Source organism: Rhinatrema bivittatum, chromosome 4 (assembly GCF_901001135.1).
Source record: "Rhinatrema bivittatum chromosome 4, aRhiBiv1.1, whole genome shotgun sequence".
NCBI lineage: Eukaryota > Metazoa > Chordata > Amphibia > Gymnophiona > Rhinatrematidae > Rhinatrema > Rhinatrema bivittatum.
The window spans coordinates 82,115,489-82,141,534 of record NC_042618.1 but is presented as its reverse complement, the minus strand read 5'-3'; the positions used below and the strand labels follow the sequence as shown (position 1 = coordinate 82,141,534).

Below are 26,046 nucleotides of genomic sequence, written 5' to 3'. Positions count from 1 at the left end.
TGATGGTTACACCGAACGACAGTATATAAAAATCAATAAATCAAATCAAAATCAAAGCCACACCAGCTGAGGTTAAAGGCTCAGTAGCAGATTTGCTGAAGATTGGCAGGTTATGTAGCTTAGTACCAGATCTCCTGATGTTGGATGGGTTATCCTGACAGGAGGGTTATATGGCTTGATACCAGCTGTCATGGTAACAACTGAGTTATAAAGCCTCAGTACTAGCTGTCCTGACAGTAACAGTTTATAAGGATCATTATAATCTGTCCTGATAATGCCCAGTGCCAGCTGTCTTTAAATTATGGAGTGTTAAAGCCCTGAACCAGCTATGCTGACAGTGGGTTCCAAGTCTCATTGCAGTCCATCCTGACATTAGGAGTTATAAGGCTCGGTACCAGCTGTCTTGAAATTATGGGGTTTTAAAGCCTAGTATCAGCTATCCTGGCGGCTTTTAAGTCTCAGTGCAAACTATCCTGACATTAAGAGGTACAAGACTCATTACAATCTGTCTTGATATTAGGCATTATATGGCTTGGTAACAGCTGCACTGATATTAGGGTAGACATCCCCAAATTTTCAAGTGAAGGGCCACATAGGACATTTCAAATCAAGAGGACTGGGGGGGTGGGGGTGGGAGAGGGAAATCCTTCTCAGAGTTTACTGACCTGGATGGGTGCAAGAGGGAGGAGAAGGAGAGAGCGCCCCTTGGAGTTGTTTGCTCTGAACAGTTGTGTGCGGGTGGGAACCATGTCTGGCTCTTTCAATGATCTGAAATGATGGGGAAGGGAGGCAGAGTGCCAGGTTCCCAGGGGTGTAGCAGACAGTGTCAATAATATTTCTAGATTTCTCCAAAGATGGCAGTCCTGCCACACTCCTGGCAACCTTGCCCCCAGCCTCCCTCCCCTTCTACAGTATCTGAGGCATGGAGAGTGAATGGATGGCAGATGGGTATTTGTGTGTCTGTGTGGTGCACTCTCTCTCACTCACACACCTCTCTTATGCACTCTTACTCCCTGTACTTCTTTCTGCTTTCTTTCCCTTTCCCCCACCTCTTGCTTCGCTCTCTGTAACTTGCTGGATTCTTGGTATGAGCCAAACAACCCCCTCTGGATGTCCATATCCAGGAAGTGCACTCGGACTTGGCATTTGGGTAATAATAATAAGGATTTCTGCACTCTGTTCCTCCAAAGCCTGCATCCTTAGAAAACAATATCCATGCCCCTTCCCCATAGCTCCTAAGAGATGGCAATGCAATTGAGAGCTCCAGGAACCACCATCCTTACCTGGCTATGCCTGGCAGCTTCGCAGAACCAATGTCTCAGTACTGCCAGTGCCTTTTTTCCCATCACCTGCACCATTCTCCACAGTAGCCAAAAATTCCTTATGGCTGTACTACAGCCTCTCTCCCTATCTTAGGCTCAAATGACTCCACCTGCACAAGCAGCAATAATGCCAGCAATGCATAACACTGCCAATTAGTGGTGACTTTGTACTGGCATACCCCACTCCCATTGCTCTAACATGCTGCCTCATGCATTTTGGACTTGGTATCCAAGCTGGCAGTAGCCCCAAAATGTGCTCCCACCACCACCACTGCTGACCAGATCAAACTCCTTCTGCTTTCCCTGCTATGGGCTGGATAAAGCTTCTGCTGTTGCTGCTGGGGGCAACATGGAATTTAGTCAGTGGCCATGACTGGCCCTTGGGCAATAATTTGGGGACCCTTTTTATAAGGCTTGTTACAATCTATCTTGACATGAGGTTATAAGGCTTAGTACTGATGTCCTGACATGTGGCTTAGAGAGCTCATTACCACCTCTACTGACAGGTGAATTAAGAGTCTTGGTACTAGTTATTCTGACATTAGTCAGATTCGGGGGTTTGGTATGAGCTTATCTGACATTAGATAGATTATGAAGCTATCTTTCTTGGGTTGTTTTTGGTTCCAGGGCTATCTGAAATTGTCTTTGAAAACTGTGTATATGTAACTGGTGCTTCTTGGGTTTTCAGCAAAATTCAGGCCCGCCTGGCTTTTTCTGCTTACCTCCAACGTGTTCAGATGCGCTTGAAGGCAGAATGCAATGTTCATAAGGAAAGCAATGCTGCATGGGCTGCCACAGAAGATGAACAGATGGTGAGGACTTTCTTGGAACGTATAAAAGGGTTGTTCTGGAGGGGGATGCAAGGTGCACAAGAGATTCCCCAATGCCATATAGGTAACAGAGGGGAAGGTGTCAATCATGAGACAAGTTAGAGTTCTAACTGCTAGATCAAATAAGGAAACATACCAAAATAAATTTTGGGCAAGGTGTACTGCGTGAAAAACAGAAGGAAATGAGACCTTCCCAAGCAGGAGGATATAAACACTTCTTAACCATGAAAAGTAAATCAAGTAGCATGGGTGTTTTTAAGGTCTCCATATCTGTGCACTCTGACTGCTATTACATAGAAACGTGATGGCAGAAAAAAACTATACAGCCTATCTAGTCTACCCATCTATTCAACCTTACAATGCCTACCACTCCCTCAGAGATCCCCTGTGTGTATCCCATGCTTTCTTGATTTCAGATATTGTCCTTGTCTACTCCACAGGAAGCTGTTCCATGTATTTACTACCCTCTCTGTAAAGAAGTATTTCCTTAGATTACAGAGACTTGGTAGAAGGAGGATAACCAATGGGACAGTGCTTTATCAGGGTACAAATTATATCGCAATGATAGGGAGGATCAACTTGGTGGGGGTGTGGCACTTTGTCCAGGAGGGTATAGAGTCCAACAGGATAAAGGTCATACAAGAGACTAAATGCTCAGTAGAATCTATATATTTATATTTCCGGACTAACTCTGCTACAAACATCTCTCACCCTGCAGCTATGTAAATAATTGTCTCTCATTCCCTCCACCCCAGTCTTTGTAAATAGCTCCCTTTATTACACCCCCCTCCCCCTTCTTGTTTTTTAGCTATGCCTCGGGCTCTCAGTTAGAGCCCTTTCTAATTCTTGTTTCGCTGGTTGTCCACTCCCCCTCCCCGTTCAATGTACTTTCCACCTGCTGTTATAATGTAAACCGATATGATGTGTATTTTAATGTCGGTATAGAAAAACTGTTAAATAAATAAATTTATGGATAGAAATCCCATGTGTGTTGGGTAAGAGTATAGTGATAGGAGTATACTACCGTCCACCTGGACAAAATAGTCAGACAGATGATGAAATGCTAAGAGAAATCAGGGAAGCTACCAATTTGGCAGTGCAATAATAATGGAAGATTTCAATTACCACAACATATCTGTATCAATTAGTCCAATATACAACGAAAACATCAGTATACCTAAAACAATCACGTATCAATAAAGTTTTTGTGACTTTTGTAAAAATACATTTATGAATCGTTTTATCTTAGATATTGGACCATCATACTACCCACGGTTTGCAAGTATGTAACTTGTAATTTTTACCGCTACGGGTCTTTTTAATCATCGGTCCAAAACCTATATATCTTTTTATATTTTTATCTTTGCAATTTTTGCTTTTAATTGTTTCTTGTTTTTTCAGAAAATGGTACTTCCCTTTAATAGCGTTATCGCGCTTCAAGAGTCCAAGGTCTTGCATTCTTAAACTCCGGACCTGCATTCTTAAACTCCGGACCTTGGACTCTTGAAGCGCGATAGCGCTATTAAAGGGAAGTACCTTTTCCACATTTTTATGAAAAAACAAACAATTAAAAGCAAAAATTGCAAAGATAAAAATATAAAAAAGATTTTCCTAGCGTGTAGCAGATGGACTCATTACAAATGGGTATAGTGTGCTCGTGCTAGCAGTTGGAGACGGATCTGACGTCAGCACGTGGTACATATACCCCTGCAGGAAGTACAGACGCTCAGTAATTTCCATCTCCAAAGCAGTTTGGAGCTACCTAACGCTCGCTGAGCGTTCTCCAAATACTAACGACTAAATTCATAGAAGAATCCTACCTGAAGACGAGCCCCGCACTCCTGCGGTGATACCCTCGGGTCCTTCCCCCAGTTGAGTTTCCCGAGGTGATTTCCGTGGTCCCTCGGAGGTAAGAGCCTCGGTCCAGTGGCCGAATCGCGGCAGGGACCTAGCCCCCGAGTGAGAAGGGCTCGGGCGCGGCGTAGAGGCAGCCTCAGTCCCGATTCGTTCGCGGTGAGGACTTGGCCCCCGAGCGAGACGAGTTCGGGCGCGGCTTAGAGGCAGCGGGTGCACTTCTTCAAGCGCGGCAGTGACGGTAATCACCCTCTCCCCCCGCAGCCGGAGACCGCCCGGGTCGCAGCCGGGAAGCGCCGAAGATCAGGTAAGGCGTACATCTTTACTTTGGTCTCTGGAGAGCGAGGATTAGCGGGGTCTGCCTACGTGGCAGCCCACCATTTTGCCTGCCTGCTCGCCGTCGCCCTCTGCCCTGTTAGGGCGCACATTGAATTGTTAGGGGCACGTTGTTAGGCGCACATTAATAAGTGCACGTGGATAGGCTCACGTTGTTAGGTGCACGTTGATAGCATTAATAAGCGCACGTGGATAGGCGTACGTTGTTAGGCGCACGTCGATAGCGTTGCTAGGCGCACGCTGATAGGCGCACATTGATAGGCGCACAGCTTTCGTGCATTTTACAAGGCGCATACTTTCGGCTGGGAGCGCACCGGCGCATATTTATTTATTTATTTAACATTTTTATATACCGGGGCTTCATGCAGAATTTGCATATCAGCTCGGTTTACATTGTAACTGAAAGAGACATGCATGAAGAATGCAAGTTACATAGAACAGGGACTTAAAAACTTGGTACAGAATACATGGGTAAAATAACTTATAACATAATTGAAGAATGAGAAACTGAAAATTATCTTTGATTGTGAAGTGTTATGTTTCAGGCATGGTTGAGAGCATAGAGATAATAAGACGCAATGGAGCGTTTGAGAGCCCAGGCGTCCACGGAGCCGGCACCTCCAGAATCAGGCATAAGAGCTCTAGGCCTCTGCTCAGCATGCCACCTCAGAGCCACACAGAGCGAGGAAGCAGACTCCCTATGTGCCCAATGTGAGGAGGCCCTGAGAGTTCCAGGTCAGGGCCGATCCCAGCCCAGATTAATTGCCAGTTCCTCAGGGAACACCCCGGACCTAGCAGGCCGAGGTGAGCAGCCCGGGGAACCCTAGAGACCTGGTGCCTCTGAGGCTAGACTCTGCTTCACTCTCCTGGGTGGAATTATTCAAGGGGATTCATGCCTTTGTCCAAATGCAGTCTGTTCCCCGAATGGACCGATACGTACCGGATGACCCTGCCCCTGGACCCTCTAGGCCTAAGCACAGTCACTCGCCACCCGGAAGCCCCACTTATGGGGATTCAGATTGCTCTGAGGAAGAAGGCGAGCTTCCCGAGCAGGGTGAACCTCCCTCGGGGATAGAGCCGTATCGAACCATGAGACGCTTCTTCCTTAAGGAGGATCTCCCAGACCTGGTCTCTCAATGCCTGTCGGAGCTGGCTATCCCGGGCCAAGGCACCCCAGGGGAACCTAAGATGAACCCCCTGCTAGAGGGCCTTCGTCAAACGGCTCACCATTTTCCCCTCCTCCAAGCAGCACAGCAGCTAATCGATCTGGAGTGGAATGCGCCGGAGACCTCATTCAAAGGGGGTCGGGCCTTGTCTAGCATGTACCCCCTGGACCCGGCAACCAAGGAGCTGCTGGCGTGCCCCAAGGTAGACGCCATAGTCTGCGCAATTGTGAAGCGCACCACCATTCCAGTGGAGGGAGGGGCGACCCTCAAGGATGCGCATGACCGGCACCTGGACGCCATTCTGAGACAAATCTTTGAGATGGCAGCCCTGTCCCTACGAATCGCGACCTGCTGCACCATGGTGATGCGTTCCTGTTTATCACAAGCCAGGAACAACATCCCGGGAGAAGAAATGGAATCAGCTCTCTTGTTCCTCACTGACGCTGCCTCCGACTTAGTTCGTACGGCAGCCAAGGGAGTATCATCCTCAGTGGCAGCCAGGAGACAGCTCTGGCTACGAAATTGGTCGGCCGACTCCTTCTCCAAGGCACGCCTTACAAGAATGCCCTTTAAGGGATCCCTCCTGTTCGGCAGCGACCTCGAGAACCTGGCTAACAAATGGGGCGCCTCTCCATTACCCCGTCTACCAGAAGACCGGTTAAGGAGGAACCAGCACCCTCTTCCTAGGCCATCCAGAGGTAGAGGCTCTCAACGCTTCAACCCCTACAGGACTCGCTACCAAGCACCTCGTTCTCAGACCAGGAACCAGTCCTTTCGGACCAGGCACAACAAGAGGGGAACCGGCTCGGGTTCGGGTCCCGGCCGCACCCCACAATGAGAATCAGCCGACCCATCTGGGGGACGAAGCCATAGGGGGCAGGCTAACCCTATTCTACCGCAGATGGGTCGAGAGTACTTCGGACCAGTGGGTCCTCGCCATCATCCGAGAGGGGTATTACCTGGACTTCCTTCATCCCCCTCCGGACAAGTTTGTGGAATCTCCTTGTCCACCCCTCAAGAGGGCAGCACTGGAAGCTCCCTTGCGGAGGCTCCTGTCCCTAAAAGCCATAATCCCAGTGCCTGCATGGGAGATAAATTCTGGGCATTATTCCATTTATTTCATCGTACCCAAGAAGGGGGGGCACCTTCAGACCTGTCCTGGACCTCAAATCAGTCAACCGGCACATAAGGGTCCCAAGATTTCACATGGAAACTCTGCGGTCATTCCGAAGTGCAATACAGCCAGGGGAGTATCTCACATCCCTGGATCTGTCAGAGGCCTACCTGCATATCCCAATCCATTGGGATCACCAGCACTACTTACGCTTCAAAGTCCTGAAACAACACTTTCAGTTCCAGGCATTACCCTTCGGTTTAGCCACCGTGCCGCGAACCTTTACCAAGGTAATAGTAGTGGTGGCGTCGTCCCTCAGGAAGGAAGGAATTCTTGTCCATCCCTACCTAGACGATTGGCTGATCAGGGCAAAGTCACCGGAGGAGAGCCACCGGGCAACCAGCAGAGTTATATCTCTTCTGGAAAGCCTAGGATGGGTAGTCAACATGAACAAGAGTTCCCTACAGCCTTCGCAGTTGCTGGAATACCTAGGAGTCCGATTCGACACCCAGGGAGACAGTCAGCCTGACCTCCAAGAGGAGATCAAAACTCCGGAATCGTTTGCAGGCTCTGCTGAGCACCTCCCGGCCCACAGCTTGGGATTATCTACAGGTCCTCGGCCTAATGGCGTCCACTCTGGAAGTAGTACCATAGGCACGGGCTCATATGAGACCATTACAACGCGCCCTCCTATCTCGGTGGAGCCCACGATTACAGAACTACACCCTGCGTCTACCTCTACCGGCCAGAGTACGGAACCAGTTACGGTGGTGGCTGCAGCCCGGCCACACGAGCCGGGGGTCAAAAATGTCCTCCCCAACCTGGACCCTGCTCACTACAGATGCCAGCCTGGGCGGCTGGGGAGCACACTGCGAAGAGCTAACCGCCCAAGGGCGGTGGAGCAAAGAAGAGTCGGGGTGGAACATCAACCGACTAGAGGCACGGGCAGTCAGGTTAGCCTGCCTGAGATATGCGCACAGGCTTCGAAACAAGGCAGTCAGAGTGATGTCGGACAATGCCACCACGGTGGCATACATCTACAGACAGGCGGAACCAGAAGCCGACAGGTATCCCTAGAAATAGCCCTCCTGATGGTTTGGGCGGAAGCAAATCTCCAGGACATCTCCGCCGTCCACATCGCCAGGAAGGACAACACCACGGCAGACTTCCTCAGCAGAGAAAGCCTAAACCCGGGGGAATGGCAACTGTCACCCACGGCCTTCCAGATGATTGTGGATCAGTGGGAGACTCCGGGCATGGACCTTCTAGCGGACAGGTCCATCGCTCAAGTACCCAGATACTTCAGTCGCAGACAAGATCCTCTATCCCACGGGATCGACTCCTGGTGCAACCATGGCCTCAGGGGATCCTGCTATATGCCTTCCCCCCCATGGCCCCTGCTGGGCACCATTATACACAAGATTTAGCGGCACAGAGGCCTAGTTCTTCTGGTGGCCCCGGACTGGCCAAGAAGACCCTAGTATGCACACATGAGAAGACTACTGGCAGGGGATCCCCTACCCCTGCCCCCTCACAGGGACCTGCTGAGACAAGGTCCCATCCTCCTCGAGAATCCAGCTCAATTCTCTCTTACGGTCTGGCCATTGAGAGGGCTCGACTGAGGAAAAGGGGATACTCGGGGGCGGTAATAGATACACTCCTCCGAGCATGCAAGTTCTCCACATCACTAACTTATATACGGATCTGGAGAGTATTTGAAGCCTGGTGCGAAACTCGCAGCACCAACCCACATGCCGCCAAAATCCTCCTCATTTTGGATTTCCTGCAAGATGGGCTTCAGAAGGGTATGTCCCTCAATTCAATCAAGGTTCAGGTGGCAGTGCTATCCTGATACAGCCCCAGGTGTGACGGCAACAGTATTGCCACACACCCAGACATTTCACGTTTCCTGAAAGGAGTCAAACACATTCGCCCGCCACTGAAATGGCCAGTGCCCCTGTAGAACCTCAACCTAGTTTTGGACTTCCTAGCGGGACCCACCTTCAGACCCCTCCAAGGACTGTCCCTCCGGTTGTTAACCTTGAAGATGGTGTTCTTGCTGGCCGTATGCTCAGCACGCCGCATCTCAAAGCTACAAGCGCTGTCCTGCCAAGATCCGTTTCTCAGGATCACCCCAGGGGCTATCCATCTTCGCACGGTTCCTTCCTTCTTACCCAAAGTAGTCTGACACTTCCACCTCAACCAAACCATATCCTTGCCAACCATGGAAGGGTTGAAGAAATCGGAAGCAGGTCGAATACTGCGTCATCTTGACATCGGCAGGCGGCTGTCCAGATACCTGGAAATGTCGGAAACAGTACGAAAGACGGACCACCTGTTCGTCCTTCACAGTGGGAAGCGGCAAGCAGAAGCGGCCTCACGAGCGACTATTGCTCGCTGGATCAAAGAAGTTATCAAAGCGGCCTACGTAGAAGCGGGAAAACCACCACCTCTACGAGTCAAGGCTCACTCTACCAGAGCACAAGCGGTCTCCTGGGCAGAAGCTAGGATGCTGTCGCCTGCAGAGATATGTAAAGCGGCAACGTGGTCCTCCATCCATACCTTCTCCAGATTCTACCGTCTGGACGTGCAGGCCAGGGAGGACTCAGCATTTGCAAGGGCAATCCTAAATGTACCTCGGGCAGCCTCCCGCCCAGTCCGGGAGTATTTTTTGTACATCCCATTTATAATGGGTTCATCTGCTACACGCTAGGAAATGGTGAGATTACTTACCTGATAATCTCGTTTTCCTTAGTGTAGGCAGATGGACTCAGCATCCCACCCGGCAGCCGATATATATGGGGATTCACCGTTTCGAGGTAAGCCATGTTTCCTTACATAGGGCATCCACCCTGCCGGGTGTCGACGCCTTCCGGTTGAGAACACTGGCGGTCTCCAGCTACTATCAATCGGTCAGGTTAATCATGTTCAGTTAATCAATCGGTCAGTCACACATATCCGTACAGCTTTTGCAAGGAAGATTACTGAGCGTCTGCACTTCCTGCAGGGGTATATGTACCACGTGCTGACGTCAGATCCATCTCCAACTGCTGAGCGTGTTTCCAAATTCTAACGACTAAATTTTTAGAAGAAAACCTATTGAAGACAAGCCCCGCACTCCTGTGGTGATACCTGGCGGTCACTCACCCAGTCGAGTTTCCCGAGCTGACTTCCGTGGTCCCTCGGAAGCGAGAGCCTCGGTCCGGTGGCCGGTTCGCGACAGGGACCTAGCCCCCGAGTGAGAAGGGCTCGGGCGCGGCTTGGCCCCTGAGCGAGACTAGTTCGGGCGCGGCCTGGAGGCAGCCTCGGTCCCGGCGTGGACTTGGCCCCCGAGCGAGACGGGTTCAGGAGCGGCCTAGAGGCAGCGGGTGCACTTCCTTATGCGCGCCGGTTGTAGGTACTCTCCCCCCGCAGCCGGAGACCGCCCGGGTCGCAGCCGGGAAGCGCCGAAGACAAGGTAAGGCGTATATCTTTACTTGGTCTCCGAGGAAGTGTGGATTCGCTGGGCCTGCATACGAGGCAGCACGCCAAGGATGTCGCCTTTTTTGCCTGCCTACTCCTCTTCGCCGATGAGCGAACGTTGCTAAGCTCACGCGATAGGCGCACGTTGTTAGCGCACGCGATAGGTGCACATTGTTAGCGCACGCGATAGGCGCACGTTGTTAGTGCACGTGATAGGTGCACATTGTTAGCACACGCGATAGGCGCACGTTCGCACATTGTAAGCCGCCCGCGTATAGACATTTATAAGACGCCCGTGTATAGGCGCACGTTTATAAGCCGCCCGTGTACAGGCGCACGTTTATAAGCCGCCCGTGTACAGGCGCACGTTTATAAGCCGCCCGTGTATAGGTGCACGTTTATAAGCTGCCCGTGTATAGGCGCACATTTATAAGCCGCACGTGTATAAGACGCCCGTGTATAGTCGCACGTTTCTAAGACGCCGTTCATAGGCGCATGCTGTTAAGCGCTCTTGTTAGGCGCACTTTATTGGGCGACACCGAATTTCAGGCGAATGGAGCATAAGAGAGCCCATGCGGCCACAGGGCCGGCACCTCCAGAATCTGGCATGAAAGCTCTAAGCCTCTGCTCAGCATGCAACCTCAGAGCCACACAGAGCGAGGAAGCAGACTCACTATATGTGCCCAGTGTGAGGAGGCCATGGGAATTCCAGGACAGGACCGGCCCCAGCCCAGCGGTTCCTCAGGGAGCACACCGGACTTAGCGGGCCGCGGCGAGCAACCAGGGAACCCAAGAGACCTGGTGCCCCTACGGCCGGATCCGGCTTCGCTTTCCTGGGTGGAATTATTCAAGGGGATTCACGCCTTTGTCCAGATGCAGTCTGCTCCTCGAATGGGTCCTTCCATCCCGGTGGATCCAGTACCTGGCCCCTCGAGACCTAGGCGCGGCCACTCACCTCCCGTCAGCCCCGATTATGGGGATTCGTATTGCTCCCAGGATAGTGAGGAGCCCCCCGAGGAGGGTGAACTTCCCTCAGAGATGGAGCCATATCGGACCATGAGGCGCTTCTTTCAGAAAGAGGATCTTTCAGGCCTGGTCTCACAATGCCTATCGGAACTGGCCATTCTGGGCCAGGAGACCCCAGGGGACCTTAAAATGAAACCCCTGTTAGAGGGCCTGCGCCAACCGGCTCACCATTTTCCCCTCCTACAAGCAGCACAGCAGCTAATCGATCTGGAATGGAAGGCACCGGAGGCCTCATTCAAAGGGGGTCGGGCCTTGGCAGGCATGTACCCTCTGGATCCGGCGTCCAAGTTGCTGCTGGCGTGCCCCAGGGTAGACGCCATAGTTAACGCAATAGTGAAGCACACCACCATTCCGGTTGAGGGGGGAGCGGCCCTCAAGGATTCGCATGATCGACGCATGGACACCATTCTGAAACAAGCTTTTGAGGTAGCAGCCATGTCCCTACGAATCGCGACCTGCTGCACCGTGGTGACGCGTTCCTGTTTATCACAGGCGAGAAACAACACCCAGGGAGCAAACATGGAATCAGCTCTCGCATTTCTCACTGACGCAGCCTCTGACCTCATCCGTATGGCAGCCAAGGGAGTGTCCTCCTCAGTGGCAGCCAGGAGACAGCTCTGGCTACGCATTTGGGCAGCCGACTCGTCCTCCAAAACACGACTCACAAGAATGCCCTTTAAGGGTTCCTTACTGTTCGGTAGCGATCTCGAGAACTGGGCTACTAAATGGGGTGCTTCCCCATTACCCCGTCTTCCAGAAGACAGGGCGAGGAGGAGCCAGCGTACTTTTTCTAGACCATCTAGAGGTAGAACTTCTCAGCGCTTCAACCCTTACAGGACTCGCTATCGAGCGCCTCGGTCCCAGGCCAGGCACCAGTCCTTTCGGACTAAGCACAACAAGAAGAGAACCGGCTCGGGTTCCGTCCCCGGCCGCAACCCACAATGACAATCAGCCGACCCATCCGGGGGTAGCAGCATAGGGGGCAGGCTAACCCTCTTCTACCGCAGGTGGGTCGAGATCACTTTGGACCAGTGGGTCCTCGCCATCATCCGAGAAGGATATTACCTGGATTTCTTTTGGCTTCCGCCGAACAAGTTTGTGGAATCTCCTTGTTCACCGCTCAAGGCAGCGGCACTAGAAGTGACCTTACAGAGGCTCCTGGCCCTGAAAGCCATAATCCCAGTACCTGCGGGAGAGATACATTCTGGGCATTATTCCATTTATTTCATAGTTCCCAAGAAGGAGGGCACTTTCAGGCCCGTCCTGGACCTCAAGTCAGTCAACCGACACCTACGGGTCCCCAGCTTTCGCATGGAAACTCTACGGTCGGTCAAGAGTTCAGTACAGCCAGGGGAGTTTCTCACCTCCCTAGATCTGTCGGAAGCCTATCTGCATATCCCAATCCATCGGGATCACCAGCGCTATTTAAGCTTCAAAGTCCTGAATCAGCACTTCCAGTTCCGAGCTTTACCCTTCAGGTTAGCCACCGCGCCGCGGATCTTTACCAAGGTAATAGTAGTAGTGGCAGCGGCACTCAGGAAGGAAGGATTTCTCGTCCATCCCTACCTGGACAATAGGCTGATCCGAGCAAAGTCACCGGAGGAGAGCCACCGGGCAACCAACAGAGTTATAGCTCTTCTGGAGAGCCTCGGATGGGTAGTCAACATAAACAAGAGCTCCCTACAGCCATCCCAGTTGCTGGAATACCTAGAGGTTCAATTCGACACCCGAGAGGACAAGGTCAGTCTGACCTCCAAGAGAAAGTCAAAACTCCAGAGTCATCTACAGGCCCTGCTGAGCGCCAGCCGGCCCACAGCTCGGGATTACCTACAGGTCCTCAGCCTCATGGCGTCCACTCTGGAGGTGGTGCCATGGGTGCGGGCTCATATGAGACCGTTGCAACACGCCCTGCTATCTCGATGGAGCCCACGATCACAGAACTACACCGTATGCCTACCTCTACCGGCCAGAGTGCGGTATCAGCTACGGTGGTGGTTGCAGGCCGGCCACATGAGCCGGGGGTCAAGAATGTCCTCCCCGACCTGGATTCTGCTCACCACAGATGCCAGCCTGAATGAATGGGGAGCACACTGCGAGGAACTCACCACCCAAGGGCGGTGGACCAGAGAAGAGTCGAGGTGGAACATCAACCGACTAGAGGCACGGGCAGTCAGGCTAGCGTGCCTGCGATTTGCCCACAGACTTCACAACAGAGAGGTCAGAGTGATGTCAGACAATGCCACCACTGTGGCATACATCAATCGTCAGGGCAGAACCAGAAGCAAACAAGTGTCCCTGGAAATAACTCCCCTGATGATTTGGGCAGAAGCAAATCTCCAGGACATTTCCGCCGTCCACATTGCCGGGAAGGACAACACGACGGCAGACTTCCTCAGCAGAGAAAGCCTAAACCCGGGGGAGTGGCAGCTGTCACCCACAGCCTTTCAGATAATTGTGGATCAATGGGGGACGCCAGCCATGGACCTCTTAGCGGACAGGTCCAACGCTCAAGTTCCCAGATATTTCAGCCGCAGGCGGGATCCTCGGGCTCAGGGGATCGATGCCCTGGTACAGCCGTGGCCTCAGGGGATCCTGCTATATGCCTTTCCTCCATGGCCCCTGCTGGGCGCCATTGTGCACAGGATTCAGCGACACAGAGGCCTAGTTCTTCTAGTGGCCCCGGACTGGCCAAGAAGACCCTGGTATGCAGACATGAGAAGACTACTGGCAGGGAACCCTCTACCTCTGCCTCCCTACAGGGACCTGCTGCGGCAAGGTCCCATCCTCCACGAGGACCCGGCTCAATTCTCTCTTACGGTCTGCCCATTGAGAGGGCTAGACTGAAGAAAAGGGGATACTCGGAGCCGGTTATAGATACACTCCTCCGAGCACGCAAGTTCTCCACATCCCTAACATATATCAGGATCTGGAGAGTTTTTGAAGCCTGGTGCGACTCTCACGGCACCAATCCGCATGCCGCTAAGATTCCTATCATTTTGGACTTCCTGCAAGATGGACTTCAGAAGGGTCTGTCCCTCAGCTCCATCAAGGTTCAGGTAGCAGCACTGTCTTGCTACGGTCCCAGGAGTGACGGCAACACCATTACCAAACACCCAGACGTCTCACGTTTCCTGAAAGGAGTCAAACACATTCGCCCGCCACTGCAGTGGCCAGTGCCCTTGTGGAACCTCAATCTAGTATTGGAATTTTTGGCGGGATCAACCTTCAGGCCACTTCGAGGCCTGTCCCTCCGTTTGTTAACCTTGAAGATGGTGTTCTTGCTGGCTGTGTGTTCAGCACGCCGCATCTCAGAGCTACAAGCACTATCCTGTCGTGATCCATTTCTCAGAATCACTCCAGAGGCTATCCATCTTCGCACAGTTCCATCCTTTTTACCCAAAGTGGTCTCACACTTTCACCTCAACCAAACCATATCCTTGCCTACCACGGAAGGTTTGAAGAAGTCGGAGGAAGGTCGAATGCTATGCCATCTCGACATCGGCAGATTGCTGGAAATGTCAGAAGCAGTACGAAAGACGGACCACCTGTTCGTCCTGCACAGCGGGAAGAAGCAAGGGGAAGCGGCCTCACGGCCAACCATCGCCCGCCGGATTAAAGAAGTTATCAAGGCAGCCTACATAGAGGCGGGAAAACCACCGCCTCTACAGGTCAAGGCTCATTCTACCAGAGCACAATCGGCCTCTTGGGCAGAAGCTAAGCTGCTGTCGCCTGCAGAGATATGTAAAGCGGCGACGTGGTCCTCCGTCCATACCTTCTCCAGATTGTACCGTCTGGACATTCAGGCCAGGGAGGACACTGCATTTGCGAGGGCAATCCTAAACGGTCCTCGGGCAGCCTCCCGCCCAGTGCGGGAGTAGCTTTTGTACATCCCATTTGTTTTGATTCCATCTGCTACACGCTAGGAAATGTAGAGATTACTTGCCTGATAATCTCGTTTTCCTTAGTGTATGCAGATGGACTCAGCATCCCGCCCGGTTGCCGGCATACATGGGGATTCACCGACTCACAGTAAGCCATGTTTTTCCTTATAATAGGCCATCCACCCTGCCAGGTGTCGACGCTTTCCGGTTGAGAACGCTGGCGGTCTCCAGCTATTATCAATCAGTCAGGGTAATCCTGTTCATTTAATTGATCGGTCAGCTACAGCTTTTGCAAGGAAGATTACTGATTTGCGGCACTTCCTGTGGGGGTATATGTACCCGTGCTGACGTCAGATCCGTCTCCAACTGCTAGCACGAGCACACTATACCCATTTGTTTTGAATCCATCTGCATACACTAAGGAAAACGAGATTATCATGCAAGTAATCTCTACATTACCCATTCTAGTCCACTCATGATTTTATAGACCTCTATCATATGCCCCCCTCAACTGTCTCTTCTCCAAGCTAAATAGTACTAACTTATTTAGCCTTTCCTCATAGGGGAGCCGTTCCATCCCCTTTATCAGTTTGGTTGCCCTTCTCTGAACCTTTTCCAAAGCAACTATATATTTTGTTTTGTGATATGGAAACCAGAACTACACACAGTACTTCAGGTGCAGCCTCACCATGGAGCAATACAGAGGCATTATGACATTCTCCATTTTATTCTCCATTCCTTTCCTAATAATTCCTAACATTCTTTTTGCTTTTTTGACCTCCGCCACACACTGAGCTGAGGATTTCAAAGTATTATCCACTAAGACGCCTAGATCTCTTTCCTGGGTGGTAGTTCCTAGTATGGAAACTAATATTGTAGAACTACAATGTGGGTTATTTTTCCCTATATGCAACACCTTGCACATCCACATTAAATTTCTTCTGCTATTTGGATGCCCAATCTTCCAGTCTTGCAAGGTCCTCCTGCAATGTTTCACCATCCACTTGTGATTTTAACAACTTTGAATAATTTTGTGTCATCTGCAAAGTTGATCGCCTCTTTCGTTGTTCCCTTTCCAGATCATTTATAAATATATTAAAAAGTACTGGTCCCAGTAGAGCTCAAAGTGAGCTTAGAGACCTTTTACCTATACCAGGATATGAGAAAGTTCATGGTAAGCCTAGACACAGTCTACTTGACCTGGGACCTGTGAGAGCTCAGGCTGAGCTTAGAAAGCGTCTACCTGACCTGGAACCTGTGTTAGCCTACGTGAGCTCAGAGAGCATCTATATGACTTGGGATCTGTGAGAACTTAGGGTGAGCATAGTGAGCATCTAACTGACCCAGAACCTGTAAGACCATAGTGTGAATTTAGAAAGCAACGAATTATACCAGGATATGTGAGAATGCAGTGTGAGCTTGAGCGTCTACCTGTTGCAGAATTGTGTAAGTTTAGAGAGCTTCTACCTGACCTGGCACTTGTATGAGCTCAGGGTGAGCCTAGCGAGCATCTACATGACCTGGGACTTGTGAGACATTAGGGTTAACTTAGAAAGCAACATTCTGATCCAAGACAGGAAATCGCTCAAGGTAAGCTTAGAGAGCATCTACCTAACCTTGGACTTGTGTAAATCCTTTGCCCTGCTTATTCCCACTGCCTGCCTGCCCACATTTGCTTATTTCTTGTTTTCAGGTAATTTTCTTTTCATTAGTTTTAGAAACATAGAAGAAATGTAGAAACATGACAGCAAAAAAAGACTGTGTGGCCCATCCAGTCTGCCCAGCCATCCAATTAATTTAGCATCACTTCCTTAGAGATCCCCTGTATTTATCCCATGCTTTCTTTAATTCAGATCCTGTTTTTGTCTCCACCACCTCCACTGGAAGGCCATTCCATCATCCACCACCCTCTCTGTAAAGAAATATTTCCTAAGATTACTCTTGAGTCTACCCCCTTTCTCCCTCATCTCATGACCCCTCATTCTAGAGCCTCCTTTCCATTGAAGAAGGCTCACCCTCTGTGCAGGGAAACCTTTGAGATATTTGAATGTCTCTGTCTTATCTCCCCTGTCTTGCCTTTCTTCTAGGGTATACATGTTTAGATCTTTGTCTGTCCCCATATGCTTTAGAACAAAGACCACTGACCATTTTAGTAGCCACCTTCTGGACTGACTTTATCCTACACAGAAGCATAGAAACATAGAAATGACAGCAGGAAAGGACCAAATGATCCATCCAGACTGCCCAGCAAGCTTATAGTAGTATCTGCCGAGCCATGCAGGTTACCCTCATGCTTATCAGTTTCCCAGACCACAAAAGTTTGGACCATCATTGCTTGCTGTCTGAATCCAATTCCCTTTTACCCCTTGCTTTGGAAACAGAGAGCAATGTTGGAGTTGCATCAAAAGTTATCAGGCTTATTGGTTAAGGGTAGTAACAGCTGCATCAGCAAGTTACACCCATGCTTATTTTTTTCCCAGCCCACAAAAGTTGCAGCCCTTGTTTGGTTGCTGTCTGAGTCCAATTCCCCTTTTCCCCTTGCCATATGCATCTGTACAGATATAATCTTGTCCATGCTGGAGTCTGCTCTACCATTTCTCTGCAGGAGCTGGTGATGCGCTTCCTGAAGCGAGCAGCTGGGAATTTGCAGCAGTCACTGAGGATGGTGTTACCATCCCGGCGCCTTCCTCTGTTGGATCGCAGGCGAATCTTGGCATACCAGCTGAGTGAGTTCCTCCATTCCTATAACTGGGTAAGTGGCTTTTACCTGCTGACTACTACTACTTTAATCAGGTAATTAGATCCTTGCATGCCCCAGAGGAGGAGGAAGACAGGGCTCTCCCTTTAGAGAAGAGGAGATGGCCCAGTCTTGAAGAATCATCTTCTCCTTTATTATATTCTTTGCTTCCTGGAGTTAAGAATTGATGTTTTGATTGATAATTGAGGTACAGTGGATTAATACAAGTCAACTATCATATATAGCTAAAGTGTCAGACAACACACCTGATATATTTATTTTACATAAATTTAATGTAAGATTAATGAAAACAAATATCAGAATTTTGCCTAGATTTCCAAAGTTCCCCTGTCCTGGTTATTTCTGGAATTATTCTGATATCATCATGGTGTAAATCTCTGGGAAAGGATGCTGAAAGGAGAGGAATAGATATTTCTCACAGGACAAGCAGGATGGTAGTCCTCGCATATGGGTGACATCATCAGGATGGAGCCCAATCACGGAAAACTTCTGTCAAAGTTTCCAGAGCTTTGACTGGCCCCTACTGGGCATGCCCAGCATGGCACTAACCCTGCAGCCAGCAGGGGTCCCCCTTCAGTCTTCTTTTTTCCGCACAGCAGTAGCCTCGCCGTGAAGGAGCTCTGAAGAGATTCCTGACAAGAATTTTCCTCATGGAATTATTTAAAGTTAAATTGCCCCACAGGGGTCCCTCCTCTAACTTTTCTCTGACCGCGGTACTCCGGTAAGTTTTTACCCGTTTTTTGTCGATTACCTTCGAGTTTGGCCCTTGCGGCCTACTGGCCGTCGACCATATCGCGGCTCAATTTTTTTCAATGGCCATGGCATTGGGGTTCCGTCTGTGTCCGGACTGTACTCGCACCATGTCTATCACAGACCCCCATGGAGTCTGTGTAATGTGTTTAGGCTGCGAGCACGATGTCCTGACTTGCACCAAAAGGTCGCAAGGCCAGAATTTTTATTTATTTATTTATTTATTTTAAGTTTTTCTATACCGGGATTCGCGATGAATATCGCATCATGCTGGTTTACAATTAACAAGTGGTGAGGAAACACAAAATAATAATAAATAATAATGATAAACATTAACAGGTGTTTGATAAAAGGTTGCAGTTACAATAAAACAAGGGTATTACACAACTTGGAAACGAGAAAAGGGGCTAGTAGTTTAACATAGAGAACAAGATTGCCAATTAATGGTGAGAACTAAGTTATAGCATTTGCAACAATTCCAAGACCAGCTACAAACCCTTGTAAACAAAGGATTTGAGGCAGGCAAACATGAGATTCGAACATCTTATGACATTTTTGACACCTCCACCAGAGTGTTTGCAGCGGCTATTTCGGCAAGACGATGGGCCTGGCTCAAGTCTTCAGATCTTCGCCCAGAAGTGCAAGACCGGTTGTCCAACCTACCATGTATCGGAGATAATCTGTTTGGTGAACAGATCCAACGAATTGTGGCTGAATTAAAGGACCATCATGAGAACCTTAAACAGCTCTCTTTGATGCCTTCCGACTTCTCCTTAAGAAAGCCCTTCAGGAAGGACTCTAAGAAGTTGTTCTACCGTCCAAGGAAGGCCTATCCACCACCAGCAAGGTCCCGTACTACGAGACCTTATCAAAAGCCTCAGACTCGCCAAGCCCAAAAACAAAAACCACAAACAGCTCCCCAGGCAGGACCTGCCTCAGGTTTTTGACTTCCGCTTAGAAAGCAGCAGCCAGATTCCTCTGTCACATATACCAGTGGGAGGTCGATTGTGCCACTTCCACAACATGTGGCAGTCAATCACAACCGACCAATGGGTATTGGCAATCATTGCTCAGGGTTACCATCTGAACTTTCTCACTCTGCCACTGGACTCCCCACCTCTGCAGACGTGGAGAACATCCGACCACTCCATTCTTCTGGATCAAGAGGTCTCCCTCCTTCTCCAATCAACAGCAATAGAACCCATTCTGCTCTCGCAGCAAGGTCTAGGGTTCTATTCCCAGTACTTTCTAATCCCCCAAAAATCAGGGGGTGTCCGTCCAATATTGGACCTACGGGCTCTCAAGTACCTTCAGCGGGAAAAGTTCAAGATGGTAACCTTGGGATCGCTTCTACCTCTTCTATAAAGAGGAGACTGGCTCTGCTCTCTGGACCTCCAGGACGCATACACCCACATTGCGATAACTCCAGCTCATCGCAAGTACCTGAGGTTCTTAATAGGCCCCAAGCACTATCAATACCGAGTGCTTCCGTTTGGGCTGGCGTCTGCACCATGAGTCTTTACCAAATGTCTCGTAGTTGTTCCAGCTTTCCTCAGAACCCAAGGTGTTCACGTTTATCCCTATCTGGACGACTGGTTAATCAGGGCTCCAACTCAGCAAACTGCTCGATCGTCCCTCGATTTAACTCTACATACTCTAATTTCGCTAGAATTTCTCGTCAATTACGAGAAATCTTGTTTAGCCCCATCTCAAACCTTGTTGTTCATTGGAGCAGACTTGGACACCTTGCAAGCAAAAGCTTTTCTGCCTCAACAACGAGCGTTAACTCTAGTGTCTCTCGCTTACCGGTTGCAGTCTCAACATGCTGCAACAGCTCGCCAATTCCTCATCCTTCTGGGACACATGGCGTCCTCAGTCCATGTCACACCAATGGCCCGCTTGGCCATGAGACTCATGCACTGGACTCTGAGGTCACAATGGATTCAAGCTATTCAGCCTCTGTCGACCATTGTTCACATAACCGACTCACTCCGTCTGTCTCTCGCCTGGTGGAAAAATCAAAACAATCTCCTCCAGGGATTGCCCTTTCAAGTTCCAAATCCTCAAGCCATTCTCACCACCAACGCTTCCAACCTCGGGTGGGGAGCCCACATGGACGATCTGCAGACACAAGGGTCTAGGTCTCCAGAGGAAGCCAAACACCAAATAAATTTCCTGGAACTTCGAGCAATGCGATATGCTCTCAGGGCTTTTCAGGATCGCCTATCAAATCAAGTCATCCTGATTCAGATGGACAACGAGGTGGCCATCAACAAACAGGGAGGCACAGGCTCCTTCCTTCTGTGTCAGGAGGCTGCGCAGATTTGGGCGGAAGCTATCTCCCACTCGATGTACCTCAAGGCCACCTATTTGCCGGGAGTGGACAATGTGTTGGCAGACAAGCTGAGTCGCGTCTTCCAACCGCACGAGTGGTCTCTCAACCCCTCGGTAGCGAACTCAATCTTTCAACAATGAGAATATCCTCAGACAGACCTCTTTGCGTCCCCTCAGAACCACAAAGTGGACAATTACTGCTCCCTCATTTGCAGCAAATACTCTCATCCCAGAGATGCATTCTCCCTCTCCTGGGAAACCAGTCTGCTCTATGCATTCCCTCCACTTCCTCTTCTCTCAAAGACTCTCAGGACTACGTCAGGACAAGGGAACCATGATCCTGATAGCACCTCACTGGCCACGCCAAGTGTGATTTCCAATCCTACAGGATCTCTCCATCCGCAGGCACATTCCCTTGGGAAAGGACCCTCTTTTGATCACTCAAAACAACAGGTGCCTACGCCATCCCAATCTTCAGGCCTTGTCCCTGACGGCATGGATGTTGAAAGGTTAATCCTTCAACCTCTTAACCCTTCAGACCCAGTTTCCCATGTCTTGATTGCTTCACGGAAGCCTTCCACGAGAAAATCTTACTCCTATAAATGGAAAAGGTTCACATCATGGTGCGCTCTCCAGTCCTTTGATCCCTTTTCCTGTCCAATCCCAAAGTTTTTGGACTATCTCTGGCATCTGTCAGAGTCAGGTCTAAAGACCTCTTCCATCAGAATGCATGTCAGCACGGTAGCCGCCTTCTATAAAGGTGTCGGGGATGTCCCTATATCAGTACAACCCTTCGTAACATGCTTTTTAAAGGGCTTGCTCCACAGTTGCATAAAGTAAGCATTGTCTTAATGCCTTTGAATATTTTGCAAATTATAAGTAACACCATGTGGAGTACTGATACTAAGTAAAAGATTTTGGTGGTTCCATCTACTTTCATTTTGATTGATTCAAAAAGTTCATGTGGTAACAGTATTTTAGATGTAGAATAGTATTTTAGATGTAGAGTAAATCCATAATGTCAATGAAGTTTTAGGATATGTCCATAATTGGTGGAAAAGACACGCCAGGTTTCACATAATGAAAGTGTTAGCTGAAGTTTTCAGAAAAGACTATGTTGAGTTGGTAACTGTAAAGTTAGATAAGTAGAACCCGCTCCCTGACACTTGGGTTTATGCCAGCCTGCCAGCAGATGGAGACAGAGAACACAGCTTTTCCAGTGACATCATCCAGTATTCTCTGTCTCCAGCAGATAGTGGCACATGCTGAGCTGGTACAGCAGAATCTTTAGGCTACCAGCAGTGTGCTAAGCCTCCTTTTTTGAGAAATTGTTGCTCCCATTCCCAGGCCATCAGTCTGTGAATTATATACACTAGTTGTAGTGAAGTTTGTCATTCCTGGGGCAACCAGTCGTCTTGTTACCCTGGTTCAGCAAGCCACAAATTGAATTCCCAGGGATTTTCCCCTGGTGGAGAGTGTCCTAGGGTACTTCTTAGTACATTTGGGCTCTGGTTGAGCTCAAAGGTATTCCATTCAAGTCTTTTTACTCCTTTTCCTTCTTTCTTTCTTTCTTTCTAGCCCCCTCTTTTCCTCTCCCCACAGAATACCTAAATTTCTGTCTCCTAGCAGATAAGCAAGAGACTGAATAAAGCTTTAAAAAAAAAAAAAAAAAGGTTAGTCTGAAAACTTGTCTGCTTTGCCACAGTGCTGGGAGAGAGGGGCAGTTGCACGACAGCCTGATTTCTTCTGCCTCGCTCATCGACAGCACTAAAGGCCCTAGGCTAGTGGAGGGGATTGGTTTTGGTTTTTTGCACCAACTGCAGCAGGATGTAGTAGAAACCTTGCTGCTTCTTGTGGCAAAGTTAGGATGCTGGACAAAGCCCATTGCTGTACAGGGTGCAGGGACCAATGTATTTTGAACACTGTGGGCTCCTCTTGTCCCTCCTATGACTCAGCCTCTCATGCAGCACATGGGATCGTCTCTGTTTCGAATGGACAGGTTGTCGTAGTGGCCACAAGATCAGATTCTGAAGGGAACGACCACAATTTTAGCTCTTTCATGGCTCTCTTGAATCCATGCTAATTTCAAAGAGGGCGTGGTCAGAGTCACTTGGCCCTGGAGGGGAAGGGGGCTCTGGAAGCAGGCCAGTCTTTTATCTCCAAGAGTATATTTCACCTGAGTTTGGGAGGGCTATATAACGGTGCTGACTGCAGAACATTCATTTGCTGGTTGTAAGTTGTGCTTGCTGGGAAAGAATACTTAAAATCGTAAACATAGCCAGTTTAAGATTTATTTTTTTTTTGTGTGTGTTCGTTTTTAAGGCTAGTATTTTATGTGCAAGTATTAAAAATTTTGTGTGTTTAGAAGTAGGACTTTGGGTTAGTTTTGTGAACTTGTATAAATTAGTATTTGTTGCCACTGAGGAATTTTGAGAGTTTAGAAATAAGAGGTCGATATTCAGCCACAGAGCAGCTGGTTAAGTCAAACCAGCTAATTCTGGCCTGCCCCAAAATGCCTCCAACTTATGTGCCTAGAATTTAGGCACATATGGCACTGAATATCCCCGGCTAAATGGCTTTTGAATATTGACCTCAACAGTCTTTGAGCTAATTTTGTGAGTTAGTGTAAGTTAGTATCTGTTTGTAATATTAGAATTGTGAGTTTGCAAAAATCACTTACTTGACCCGAAAAAGTAAGAATACTGGTTTCTGATTGATTAGTCACTAATTTTTTTTCCCTCCCACTCACTCCAGGCTCTTTTCTTTTTTTTTTTATTTATGGTTTTATTGTGACAACAAACATACAACATTGGTCAGATACATCCATTTAAGCATGAATAAACATTGTGTCAACTTATCTGCAACAATTTTTATGAGGATTTTTTTGTTAACCCTCTTTAATCCCCCTCTCCTCCCCAGAAAGGTGGGCTACATCGGTAGTACTGTTGAATAAACCATTGAGTTAAACCAGTAGTGGTGAGCAAACAGTCTCTTATAAGAGCTTTGAGGCGGATCTGCCTCCAGAAAATGACCCATCAGGGTACTTCAGGTGTACGGCTCTCCTACGCTATTGCAGGGTATCTCTTCCCCTTGTCCCCCGGGAGCCACTCTTATCCAACCATACTTTTAAAGGGTTCCATATCTTCAAGAATCTTGAGCATTCGTGTTTATCTAGTGCAATCATCCTATGAAAGGACCAGAGCCTCTCCAACCTTGAGGTACTGCTTGCCATGGTGGAGAGTGTATCAGATTTCCACAATGTGGCCAGCTCACATCTCGCTGCTATCACCCCCTCTTTGACTTTCCTCCATCCTCTAGCCATTATCTCATTGCTTATTAGTTAGAGTTATTTGTTATAATTTAACTTTATACCCTTATTCTTTTTCCTCCTTTCTATCTGTTTTTAATGTAAACCGCGGTATATAAAAGTGTTAAATAAATAAATGTTAGAGGTGAGCCATCCCTGATCTACTGGCATGTCTAGGGGGAGGTTCAGAAGTGCATTTTCAGGAGAGAGGGTGACATCTACTCCTATAATGGCTCGAATGAGTAGTGTGATTGCCTCCCAAAATTGTGATACCCGGGGGCATTTCCACCACAGGTGATAAAAAGTTCCCTTCTGCCCGCACCCCTTCCAGCACCTGCTGTCTTGTATCGGGTCAATCTTATGCATTTTTTCCAGTGAATAGTACCATGGTAATAGGATCTTACAGCAGTTTTCCGCTAGTTGGGTATAAGCGGATCCTCTTTTAGTGTTGAGGAATAGAGTCCCAAGTCTCCTCTGAAAGTGTTCTGCCCAGGTCTCTTTCCCATGCCCTCATATAAACCGGTTTTTCCAGCGGATCTTTATTGATAAAGTTATACACTTGTGAGATCGCTCACTGCATATTATCCGCTTGGTCACACCAATTTTCCATTTGAGTCTTGCCTAGTGCGAGGTCTATTCCCATTTGCTCAGCCAACAAAAAATGTTGTATTTGAAGAAAAGGGAATATGTCCTCCTGTGATAGTTGATATCTGTCCTGGAGTGTTGGGAAGGGTAACAAAGCCCCTGCCTCCCATAGTTGCCCTAAGCGCATAATGCCCTTTACCCCCCAGGTTTTAAAGAATCTTGACTGTTCTCCCATGGGGAAAGAGGCATGGGATTGAATACCAGTGCTGTAAAAATACTGCCGTTTTCCTACCAACTGACAACGCCATTGCTCCCACACCGCCAGTGTGGTATTGGTCGGCAGAGGAAGGCATTTCAGTGGTAGCCAGGTAACTCGGGGTTGCCAAGTTAGCGATCTGAATGGCATTTTTCCTATCAAGGATTGTTCTATGGTTACCCATTGTTTGTGTTCCTTTTTCCTATTCCAATCAAACATAGCGTGCAGCTGAGCCGCCATAAAGTACCATCTCAGGTTGGGTACCCCTAACCCGCCTTTCAGTTTAGGTGTGATCATAACAGCATTAGATAAACTGGGGGGCCTACGCTTCCAGATGGTTTCCCCAATATAGTTATACCTGCAACATTAGCGCCTGACCTCAGTAGGTTTCCCTTTCTCAGTGATTTAAATAATGCTCTCAGAGGATCTATCAGTGAGGACGAGAATTTTTTTTTTATAAAACTGCAGTGTGTACCCATCGAGGCCTGGGGCTTTATTGGCCTTAAGTTCCTTGATTGCCTGTTGGATTTCAAGGGCAGAAATTTCCCATTCGAAATATCCTCTCTCCTCAGAAAGAGTGAGAAGGCTAAGATCCTTAAAATATGCATCGTTCTGCTCTGGGAAGATATTTGAATTTGCCTCATATAGTGCCCCATAAAACTGCTGGAATCGGTACCTAATGTCAGGGGGTGAGGTTATTAAACTACCATCTCGGAGCGAGATGGCCGCCATTTGAGTCAGACATGCAGAGGGCTCTCTCTGCTTGTTTTTGAAAAATTTGCCTAAGGAAACAATGCCTCATTCTAAATGCAAGGCGAAATTGAGGGAGATGTCTATATCTTCCCCCCTGCTGGCATCGGTACACCGCGGATCGAAACATTCTTCCTGCCGACATCAGAAGAATTGCCGGGCTGCTGTAGACGCCGATATGGAGCAGGTCTTGGTGCTACTGGCCAAAACAATATCTCTTAGTCCCGGTGCACCGAGCAACCCCTCCCCACCTCAACCTGCAAAGATGTTTACTGCAATAGCAGGTTCCAGAGAAGTGAAAAAAAGAAATGTATA

At 48.9% G+C, this 26,046-nt stretch overlaps 1 protein-coding gene across 1 annotated transcript in view; it reads left to right on the top strand.

Annotated features, from left to right (window-relative positions):
• The window catches only part of TTLL5 (tubulin tyrosine ligase like 5), a 798,469-nt gene that overhangs the window by 540,688 nt on the left and 231,735 nt on the right, over positions 1-26,046 (top strand). The window contains 2 exon segments of the mRNA XM_029598396.1: positions 2,011-2,134; positions 17,597-17,743. Of these exon segments, the coding sequence (XP_029454256.1) occupies positions 2,011-2,134; positions 17,597-17,743 (271 nt within the window).